Source organism: Lynx canadensis, chromosome A2 (genome assembly GCF_007474595.2).
Source record: "Lynx canadensis isolate LIC74 chromosome A2, mLynCan4.pri.v2, whole genome shotgun sequence".
In the NCBI taxonomy this organism is placed as follows: Eukaryota; Metazoa; Chordata; class Mammalia; order Carnivora; family Felidae; genus Lynx; species Lynx canadensis.
In genome coordinates, this window is record NC_044304.2 from 18,981,765 (window position 1) to 18,993,247 (window position 11,483).

An 11,483-nucleotide genomic window follows, 5' to 3' on the forward strand; every position below is an offset into this window, starting at 1 on the left:
TAGGCAGAAACCAGATTTGTGCTGGTTCAACAAACCTGGGCTCCTGCACTGCCCCAAATCCCTGCCAGAGCCCACTTACAATGTGGCGGGTAGGGGATGGGTAGAAGCTGGAAGCTGAAAGTGGCACAGATAATTGGTTGTTCCTGGACAGACCCCACCCACCCACCCCATAGAGTAGATGTGAAGCCATCAGCCTCTGGTAGGAGCCAGTATCCATTTCCCACATGTTTAGGGACAGTCTCTAACACTCAGGATCTGAGGCCCTGGCACCCCCTCGTGGTCTCTTGGGTCTGCAGCAGAGTTGAGTACTGAAAGGCAGCTAGGTGTCCCAGAGGAGTGCAGCCAGGAGGCTCAGGGTCTCTGGAGGGAGCCTTGAGAGCCCAGGGTTTGGGTCTTTATATAGGAGGTGGGAAATCTCCAGAGCCTGGGAACTCAACACGTTATGCTCAGTTGAACCTCTTCCACTTAGCAGTACTTCTTGTGCCATCTGAACCTGAATACAGAATCTAGGCCCCCTAAGCTGAGGCAGGCATGCCCTACAGATGCCCTTAGGCAAATCCTAGAACACACACAAGGAACAGATCAGGAGAAGGATGGGAGATGAGTTCCACTCCTCCTTGCCCATGGGAGCACCAGACCTGCTCTGGGAATAGCAGACATGTGACAACAGGCCTGCAAAACATTCTCTGGAAGAGCCCGGCCATCTCTGCAAGTCAGGGATCTTGTTGCAGTCAAATACACATGTACACATAGGCACAGGCACATGCAAGTATGCACACATACACATGTAGAAATGCACATGTGCACAGGCACGTGCTTACATAAGCACAGGCAAAAGTAGGCATGTGCATGCTAATGCATGCACTGCTCATGTACAAGCATCCACACATCCATACACAAATACACAAATGCACATGTTAATCCACATAAGCACAGCAAAGTACACATAGAAGCACATGTGCACATAAGGAAAAACAAAACCATGTCTACACACATACACACATGTACAAAGGCATGCGTAGGCATACATGTACTCAATGGCACAAACAGGCACATGTGTACACACAAGTATACATACGGACAAATGTGTCATGTCATTGCTTTGGTTGATGCCAGCAAAGGATAGCCGCACACACACCCAGGCACACACAGTGGACATGTACGCCCCCACCCCAAGTCTGTTGGAATCATGGAGTTATGTAGAGGCCCTGCCCAGGTGAGATCCAGCCCTCAGTACCAGGCAAATGCAATTCCCTGCTTTCCTTCTTGACTCTCTGCAGAGCATGGAACCCTGGTCTGGAGTCACCCAGCCCTTCTCAACCACTTCCTTCTATGTGACCGTCTGAGCCTCTACTTCGTCATCAGTAAAATGGGGCTGATGATGTAGGTACCCATTCACCGGGGACCATGTGAGCTTACAAAATAAGGAGCAGCACTGAGTCCAGGGCTGGGCAGGGGCAGGTGCTCCATGCTTGCTTCTCCCTCTACTCCCTGTTGCCAGCCCCACCCCAACTGTCCCCACCCTAGGGACTCAAGGTCCTATTCTCCCCCTTCTAAGCTTGCACCCTATGGAACACAACTCCCTGCTCTGGCTCACGGGCTGGACTGTCCCCAGGATCTCTCTTAGAGGGTTGGGGCAGGAAGAGAGGGGTGCAGAGTCAGCAGTTGAGAGATTGGGGCCATGCCATCCTGATTAGAAGGGCTGGGGGCTGAGCTGGATTCACCTGTCCTTGTCTCTCATTGGCTCTTGGGAACCCCTGGCCCCTAAATCCCACTAAGCAGCCCCACCAGGGCCTGCACAGGTCTGTGGGGGGGCCAGTTGATTGCCAGTCTTGGGGCCAGAAGGGTGTCTGAGGAGGCCTGAGGCTGGCCTGAGCCTGGCTCTGGGGATCCCCTCCATCTAGAGGAACCAACTAACCACCCTGTTCACCCGCTGCCGGGACCATGGGGGCTGGGGCCAGCGCCGAGGAGAAGCACTCAAGGGAACTGGAAAAGAAGCTAAAAGAAGATGCCGAGAAGGATGCTCGAACCGTGAAACTGCTGCTTCTGGGTACGGGTGTGGGCCCAGGTGGGGCCACTGCCACCAGGTCAGAGGCCTGGGGGGTCAGCAGATAGCCCTTCTGTGAAATAGGGGTGACTTGGGAAGCAGAATGACCTTGAGACAGGTCAGGAAACAGAATGGGAGCCCTGGCCAGGCAAGGCTGGGTCTAATAGGTGATACCCCAACTCCCCAAGGCTGGGTATCCCTTGGAACCCCTCTCCAGAGGGCCCTCCCTCAGCTCCCTCCCCTCTGGAGAAGTCCTGTTAGGCAGGCATCAGAAACCAGGGGCTTTCTTGGGAGCGCCGAAATAGGGCTGCTCCCTTGGGAAGACAGTAACCAGTCCACCTGGGAGTGGGCATCCCCTAGGACTGCCCAAGTCCACAGACAATGGTCCTCAGATTCCAGAGCTTTGTTGTTGGCAGACCTAAAGAGGGTGCAGAGGTACTAAGGCCCGGTGAAGAATAGATAAAATCATGTCCATGGTTTCATGGATAGTGAGGAGAGGTGGGGGGATGCGGTGCCTCCAGGCCACTACCTCCTCACATATGGAAGAAGGAGCTGCTTTGAAAAGGCAGTGTACATTCCACCCAGGCTCTCCAGGGTCCTGTCAGGCAGCTGAATGTGGGCAAAGGGACCAGGCCAGAGCACCCTAGGGAAGACATAAAGGCTAAGCCAGAAATCTCATTAACTGTGCCCAAAGCCCTGGCAAGAGCAGGCTCAGAGGGGCTGTCAGCTCTGTCTTCTCCCCCACTCAAAGGCGCTAATTCTCTCTGAGCCTCTGAGACACTCCCCTCCTCACACCAGGTGAAAAGCAGGGGTTGACCTGGCTCAAATAATCCCCTGCATACAGTACCAGAACTCTCCACAAAGTGGCGCTCCAGGTTTTCTTTATTTTGGTCTCAGACTCCTCAAGAAAGTGAATACCAGGGGTCTTGGAGGTTTCAACTCACAACTGAGGTCTTTGCCCCCGTCTGTCACTCCTGACATTTACAAATGTTTTTCCTCAAAGGTGTCAGGACCTTACTTTGGGGGGGGGGGGTGGGGGATAAACAGGTAGAACTGGGGGGGGGGCGGGGTTGGACTGGTGCCTTGAGTATGCCTGGTCCCACCTTCTGCCCTTGGTTGCCAGGGGAGTGATGTGGGGAGGTGTGGCCAGTGCAGCTCTGAGGCAGGGCTTCCCTTCCAGGTGCCGGTGAGTCCGGGAAGAGCACCATTGTCAAGCAGATGAAGTGAGTGCCCTTGCCCTTTCTGAGGCCTCTGGGGGTGGGCGTGTCCACGGGGCCTGTCCTTTCCCACCAGTCCACCTGGCCCTGACTTGGCTTGCCCTGGCCATAGGATTATCCACCAGGATGGGTACTCTCTGGAAGAGTGCCTCGAGTTCATTGCCATCATCTACGGCAACACACTGCAGTCCATCCTCGCTATCGTGCGTGCCATGACCACGCTCAACATCCAGTATGGAGACTCTGCGCGCCAGGTGTGCAGGGAGACTGGCTGAGCGGGGCCTCCGGGGGCTCAAGACTGGGCTCAAGTCCACGGTCATCTCCAACCACTTCCACCCTGCCCTCAGGACGACGCCCGGAAGCTGATGCACATGGCGGACACCATCGAGGAGGGCACGATGCCCAAGGAGATGTCAGACATCATCCAGCGGCTGTGGAAGGACTCGGGTATCCAGGCCTGTTTCGAACGCGCCTCTGAGTACCAGCTCAACGACTCGGCGGGCTAGTGAGAGCGCAGGCGGGGCTCTGGGGGTGCGGGCAGGGCCCTACCACACCCCTTCACCCAACCCACCCACACTCCGCGGTCTCCCGCAGCTACCTCTCCGACCTGGAGCGCCTGGTAACCCCGGGCTACGTGCCCACTGAGCAGGACGTGCTGCGCTCGCGTGTCAAGACCACGGGTATCATTGAGACTCAGTTCTCCTTCAAGGACCTCCACTTCCGGTACGACCCGGCGAGCCCTCACCCTTGCTCTCGCTCTAGGGGTCTGGCCCAGAGTGCAGCTCCCCGAGGCCCCGACAGGTCCCGGAGACCCCATCCCTACGAGAGCCCTTGTTCCTTCTATGATACCCTGCCCGCAGAAAGGCTCGGGCCCTCCACATGCCAGTCCCATCCGAATGCCGCCCAGTCAGCATTAGGAGGCCACGGGATACCTGTGGGCGCGTTCAGGGGGCTCGATGCGCACGGGTTCAGGTCCCAATTGTCCCATAGGATGTTCGATGTGGGCGGGCAGCGCTCCGAGCGCAAGAAGTGGATCCATTGCTTCGAGGGTGTAACCTGTATCATCTTCATCGCGGCACTGAGCGCATACGACATGGTGCTGGTGGAGGACGACGAAGTGGTGAGTGCCAAGCAAGGCCTGAGACAGAAAGCCAGAGATGGTGCTGCAGGAGCGGGGAGCGTCTGAGAGGGGACATTCGTTCCAGAACAGTCTGAATGAGGACTCAAGACAGCTAGCAGCCCCGCTGAGGGGGGTAGTGGAGGGGAGGTGACTTGGAGCTGTCTGAGCTGGATGGCTCCGGGTGGCCCGGAGTCTGTGGGCCGCGGCCGCGCAGGGCAGCTGCCCGTGCCCCACTACCGGTGCCCGACAGCTTCTGCCCTCCTCAGAACCGCATGCACGAGAGCCTGCACCTGTTCAACAGCATCTGCAACCACCGCTATTTCGCTACCACGTCCATTGTGCTCTTCCTCAACAAGAAAGACGTTTTCTCAGAGAAGATAAAAAAGGCGCATCTCAGCATCTGCTTCCCTGATTACGACGGTGAGAGCCGCACCCCCTCGCCTGGCCGCCAGGCGGCGCCCCAACCCCATGATGTGGGCCTGAGCTTCTGCCGTCGCAGGAAGGACTGCGGACATGGAGTGAGCACATTCCCCTTCCCTTCCAGGGCCCAACACGTACGAGGACGCGGGCAACTACATCAAGGTGCAGTTCCTGGAGCTCAACATGCGACGCGACGTGAAGGAGATCTATTCCCACATGACTTGCGCTACCGACACACAGAACGTCAAGTTTGTCTTCGATGCTGTCACCGATATCATCATCAAGGAGAACCTCAAAGATTGCGGCCTCTTTTGAGGTGGGTTCCTGGCGGTCTGGGATGCTCCCCTGTCTTGCCCCTTGGTCTCAATACCTTATTACACGGCCTCCCCAGCTCCTCACCCCACCTCACTACAACAGGTCCCACTGCAGGCCATCAGGTCCTGCCCCATCTCTCCAGACCCATTCCACTGCCTGCTTCTGGCCCCCAATTCCCAGGCCCCATCCTGGCCCCTCAGGTTCCACCCCACTGCCCACAGCCCGTGCCCCTGGTGCATAAGTCCCACCCACCTAATCTCTTTTGACCCGACCCCAATCCCCCAGGGGTCACTGCTTACAAGCCCACCTCCACAGTGCCTCTCAGCCTAAGACCAATTATTTTGGAGCTCTGGGATGTTGACTGGCATCCTTTTTCTGTTCACAGGTGCTTGAACTCACGTGTGTCCCTGACACCCGGTAGCCCTAGCCACCTCGTAGCCCTAGCACACAAGAGCCTCTCAGCCCCCCAGGACTCCTGGGCCCCAGCGTGAGGCCCCACCAGCCACGCCACAGATCCAAAGCCCTGAGCCCCACCAGCCTTGAGGCCCCAGCCCTCCCCCGTGGTTCCCAGGTCTCCCAGAGCCAGGTACCCCCAACCCGACTGCTGCCCTTCACGGCCTGGCTGCGCTGGCCTCCAGGACCCACCCCAGCCAGCCCCAGCTAGGAGCAGGCAGGACTTGGGGCAGCTAGAGCTCACAGTGACTCAGCATGTCCAACTGACCAATCTCCTACAGGTCTCTCCGCAGGGGGCCCATGACTCACCTGGTGGGTCTGGGCTCGGCAAACAGCCCTCCCTCCCAGTTTCCTGAAGAGCAGTGGGGCAGGCAGGGATCCCTCCTCCAAGCAGGCCTGCTGCTGACCATCAGCCCATTCCAGCCTTACCACCTCCATGTGACAAATCTGACACCTGTCTCTACCCGGTGGCCAGTGACTGTCCCTCTCAGTAGCTTCAGGAGTCCAAAGTCCAAGTCAGTCTGGCCTGTGCAGCTCCTGCATAGATGAATTAATGAGTGGAGGCAGGCCTGGGAGACCATGGGCGCCAGGAAGAGACTCAAGCTGTACCCTTCCCCATACAGCAGGCTCAGAGTACCCCCTAGACCCTCCACCCACAGGCTCTGCCCCCTCTGTCCTTGTCCTTGGACACCAGATCCATGTCCTACCTCACCACCACCCCGCCCACAGTACTCCAGGCCAGCCGGCCAAGGGGACGGTGTTTTGAGGGAGGGTACTGTTGACACCAGCTGTGGCCAATGGTCAAACTGTCCTGAGGGGTGGCTGGGGGCAGAGTCCGGCTCCTATCGATCAGCCCCAGGCTGGGACATGACTGAGGCCCAGGTTGGGCCCAAGAGGGGTCTACCTCAGGTGGGGTCATAAGTAAACCCAGGTAACCCTCTTGTCCCTCTCACCCTTTCCATTCAGGGTCCATTTGCTGGCAGGAAAAACTGAGGGCCATGCCTGAATTTTGTTAGGGACAAAGGCCCAAGTCCCTATATCCCTGCCCCCTACTTCCTCATCAAGCCTCGAGTCCTTGCTGATGCCTGTGGGCCAGGACCTATGCTGCAGTGGGGGATGGGGGGTTTCTGTCTCGCAAGGCCAGAGCATGATCCACACTCCCCTCAGATAGATGCACAGACTCAGCAATAAACCTTTGCATCAGGCCCCAGCTGTCCTTTCTTGTGGGGAAGGGAAGAGCATTAATTATCATGAGTTACGGGCACTTATTAAGTGTCCAGTGTTGGGCTGGACATGAATGGGAAGATCATCCCTTCCAGGGAGAAGCACCTGGCCGGACGTGGCAGGAGCACTCTTGGGGGCATGGGACTAACCTGTGCCTCTTGAGAGGGGCTGAAGGAAAAAGGAGCCCTGGGAACTGTTCACAGGAACAATCTTGGATCAAGAAGTTCTGGGGTAGAACTTATTCTGGCAGGGAGAGTAGGGTGTATAAGGCCCAGAAAGAGGGGCTTGGGGGCCATAGTTCAATAGGGCAGGAATAGGCAAAGGGGACACGGGGTGGGGAGACAATAGGCAGGTGCCAAGTGCCAGCCTGAGGGCCTAGGCTTCCTCCAGAAGATGATGGGTCTTGGAAGCCCTTGAAACTAGGACATAATAGCAGGGCTGGGATTGGGGTGAGGCAAAAGAGGCACTCACCTTTGGGTGCAAAATTTAAGGTAGTGCCAAAAAGTTCAGTGATCAAGATAAGTAATATTTTGATGCAATATGTTTTAAATCCAAAATCACTGCAAAAAAAGAAAAACCCTCATGATAAACAAAATATCAAAATTTTAAATAAAGACAAGACTCAAGAGACCTCTGCCGAGCCATATTGGAACCTGAAGCAAAAGGAAAATGTCCACTCCTATGTATGTTTTCGTGTGTTTTTAATGGTAAAATTTTTATGGAACATTAAAATAGTTGAAAAAAATTGAAAGTAGGTACATTAAAACTCCACATTATTTTAAGCTTAACTATTTTATCTATATCTAAGACAATTTATAATCTTATTTTCCTGGATTTAATGGAAATAAATCATCAATAATATTTTACAACTCTATTTCTGGAAAAAATAATCATTAAACTTTTTCGGGAAAGCAGGTATGTAGGGACACACATTTTTCCGGGAGGCCAGTATGAGAGGACGTGGGGAGGACAGCAGTGGGGCTGGAGGATCTGTGAGGAAGAGACATGTCCTCGTCACTCCATGGGGCCAGGATCTGCAGATGGGGCTCAGCCACAATGGTCTGGATCTGTGCTATTTGACCAAGTGCACGTGATGCCCCCAGCAAGCTGGTGGGACTGCAGGAGTGTTGAATGGACTGAGTTTTCCAGACCTGTGGCCACCTGGGGGAGGAGATGTCCAGGAGGCAGACATACCTGGGGCTGGGCAGAAGATGTGGGCAGCATCTTCAATGTCCAGGTGGAGGATGCTGTGATCCGGAAGTGAGCTGGGGACAGGGGAAGTAAGGGTGCCTAGGCCGGAGCACAGGGTGGTGGTGGTGGGGGACACTGGATGGATTAAGGAGTTCAGCCACGCTGGTGCTGTTTGGAGGTTTGAGAGGAGGATGGGGCTTGGGCCAGTGGTTTACGGCCCTCACTGGGTGGTCTTAGGCCTGGATGAACCCTGGCTGCTCATTTGCACTAAGGACCCTTTGATTGAGCAGTTTACTGGAGTGAGGTGGGGCAGGGGAGTAACACTGGGATTTAGTGGGGAGAAGCAAGGCAGAAGACAGGAGGCTTTGAGGAGCTGGAAGTGGAAGTGGTAGGCTTGGGAGGGAGGAAGCTGTCAGGAGAGGTGGGCTAATGGGGTCTTCCACATAGTCACCTTGTCTTGGAAGAAAAACAACGAGCTCCCAGCCTTCTTGGGCAAGGGGCAGAGAGAAGCCCAAACACAGGCAGGGGCTGGACCCCACCTTCTAGGGGGTCCCCTCCACATGTAACTCTGACCCCAGGGTCTGGGATTCAGGACTGGCATTCCTGGATCCCATGGACTGGGGACACTGCCTGGCCTCAAGTTGCCCTGCCCATGGCCACAAGTATGCTGGGGGAGGGGGAGCTGAGTCTCTCAGCTCAAAGCCTCCTCGGCCCCACTCCCCACACCAGTGTAATTACACCTTACAGAGCAGGATCAATGGGAGCCCATGCCTGATTCACAGTTGAGGGCAGAGGATCAGAGCTGGCCCAAAGCCAGCACAGCGGCCACTCCCTAGTCTTGTAGGTAGGGGTCATTTACCCTGGGCTCCTTCAGTCATCACCATCCCTGCCTGACCTGCAACCTCAAGGTGCCCCTGAGGGCCTTCACGGTCTTCAGCTCTGGCTCTGGCGGGACTAACCTGGCCCGTCCACTGGCCAGAGATTAGACAAGCCTAGTGCACGGTTAATGCTGCTGACGTCAGGGCCTGGTCGGGTGGCCACGGGGGCTTGGGCCCTCCCCACAAGCAGTAGCATAGCCCATGTGACCTGGGCTCATTAAGCCGCTTCAGTGGCCAGAGAAGCTGGGGGCCAGATCTCAAGGGAGAGGGGGAGGGCACGGCAGGACTGTGGGAGCAGGCCTCAGCCAAGAGGTCATCGGCTCTGAGGACCCAGGCCGGGGGAGGGCTAGACAGGACTGTCTGCCTATGGGTCCCTCTATAATTCCACACCCTGTATTACACCAACTAAACCCCTGCTTGTGCCCAAAGAGGAGCCTCCCAGACACCAAACTGGGCAGGGCATAGTGAGGAGCTATGGGTGTGGGCCGTCAATCCTGGGTTGTGGAGGTGAGAACCATCCTCTCCTATGAGGCCTTGAAGCCCCCCACATGACTCCAGGCCAAGTGTCCTGCCCCTGTACACAACCCTCCACCCATTGGTGCTAATCCCACACTCATACTTGCATTTCTCTGTAGCCAGGCTGTTTCCTCCATCCAGATGCCCTTTCTCTTCCCCACCCTGGCATGTGCCCTTCCCCTTGGCAGAGCCAAGCCCACGGGTTGCTTCTCCATCAGACTTTTCCTGATTCATGCCCTCCAACCTGGCTGGAGCTTTCCTGTCTAGACAACCCAGAGAGGGCACTTAGAGACACTGAGGCTGTGTGATAGGATGGCAAGAGTGGCGACATTAAGTACAGAAAGAGCTGGCCAGGGTATTCAGAGGCCTTCTCCTCCTCCTTCTTTTTAATGTTTATCCATTTACTTTTGAGAAAGAGAGAACTCAAGTGGAGGAGGGAGAGAGAGGGAGACACAGAATCCGAAGCAGGCTCCAGGCTCTGAGCTGTCAGCACAGAGCCCGACACAGGGCTCGAACTCACGAACCTTGAGATTATGACCTGAGTCGAAGTCGGACACTTAACCAATTGAGCCACCCAGGTGCCCCTCAGAGGCCATCTTCTATTTGGGTGTTGAAGGAGAAGTAAGAGACTGCTGAGAAGGAGGGACGGGGTCAGGAACTAGGAGGGCAGAAGGCCAGGGAGGGGAAGGCTGGTGTGTTCTCAGAACAACAGGAACACATGTGGCCAGCCAGGTGCTTTGGGGGTGGGGGGGGGGCATGGCAACTGGGACAAGGATCACTTTGGGAGGATGTCAGGGAGGCCAGCTGGGTGTGTGAGGGAGGACTCTGCACAGTATCTGAGGAGTCAGTGGGTACAGATGCTGGGCTCTGGGGAGGACTGGGTTGGAGGTGAATACAGGCCTCATTCTTGGAGAGGGCTCTTGGGGCACCGTGTGAATGATGCGTCAGGGGAAGTGGTGACATGGTGAGAGGAGGCAACCTGGCTGGAGGCCGAGAGGACATGATTGAAGAGGGAGGAGGAGAGCAAAGGGCTGCCAGTACCCTGGAAGGAGAGTCTGAGCCATCCTGGGACCCTAAGTTCTGTTTCATGTGTCTGGCAGTCTCTTGGACCTGTGTCTCAGTTTCTGGAGATGGGGGAGTAGATGTGGGGGCTGGGCTGAAAGCTGAGCTAAAGCTCCCCTCGACCCTCCACTCCAGGTGGCTGCCCCCCCCCCCACACTGTACTTCACGGATGGACATTCCCTCCAATCTCTGGGAGAAGGCACCCCGGCAGCTCTCAGAGTCCCATCCTGGCTTCCAGCTGTCCTGTCACCACAGGCTGGGCTGGGAGACTCGGCAGGTGGCGGGAAAGGCCTCAGGGCTGTGTTTGCCCTGGCTGGGGCCCAGACCTAGCATCAACAAACAGGCAGCCCCTCCCCCCTCCTGGCCACAACTAGTCTGGTCCAGGGACCCCACATCATGCTGCCTTCGGGCCACCCACAGCAGCTCAGCCCAGCCGGCCCCTGCTCCCTCCAGTCAGGATAGAGGACCCCAACACCCACATGCTGGGTGACCTTGATGCCAGGCCTGGCCCCTCAGGAACTACCAATGGGAGCACTCAGCCCTTTGCAAATGACTTCTGTGAGCATCCAGGATGTATGTGGCCGGAAGGTGGGGGAGGCAGACCCTGGTCAGTACCTCTCCTACTGACTGTCCAATGGGCAGTCCTCAAGCCCCTTTGGAGGATGAGAGACTTAGGGTCCCTCATGACAAGGTGAGCTCTCATCTGGGAATTACACCAGCCCCAGATCGGGAGGGAAAACCAGTGCCTTCTTATTTTTCAGCCATCAGAAGTGCAGGGGCTTGGATGCTCTGAGGGATTGCCACCATCCCGGTGCCTTTCCCTTTAGTCCTCCCAGCTCCCTGGCACTCCTAGCCAAAGCTGAATCCCCTGCCCTTAACTCACATCTTCCCCTTCATTCACTCCCCTCAGGCCACAGCCATTTCCCTGTAACACAGAGGGAAACTGAGATAGGCTAGGGCTTGGCTGTGATGGTGCTGTGAGTCAGTAGGAAGAGAATCCAGGAGTCCTGCCTGACTCCCAGCCCAGGACAGGGGAGAGG

At 56.4% G+C, this 11,483-nt stretch overlaps 1 protein-coding gene across 2 annotated transcripts; it reads left to right on the forward strand.

Moving 5' to 3' along the window:
- Positions 1-232: 232 nt before the first annotated feature.
- On the forward strand, positions 233-6,777 carry GNAT1 (G protein subunit alpha transducin 1). 2 transcript variants are annotated; one of them, XM_030306836.1, is made up of 9 exons: positions 234-2,050; positions 3,228-3,270; positions 3,377-3,518; positions 3,612-3,769; positions 3,859-3,987; positions 4,255-4,384; positions 4,651-4,804; positions 4,929-5,120; positions 5,505-6,777. In XM_030306836.1, the coding sequence occupies exons 1-8, from the start codon at positions 1,945-1,947 to the stop codon at positions 5,117-5,119; spliced, it is 1,053 nt and encodes a 350-aa protein (XP_030162696.1). In that variant the 5' UTR covers positions 234-1,944; the 3' UTR covers position 5,120; positions 5,505-6,777. The 2 variants fall into 2 exon arrangements, with proteins under 2 accessions (XP_030162695.1, XP_030162696.1); XM_030306835.1 differs by having other exon boundaries at positions 233-2,050; positions 3,859-4,384.
- Positions 6,778-11,483: the final 4,706 nt, after the last annotated feature.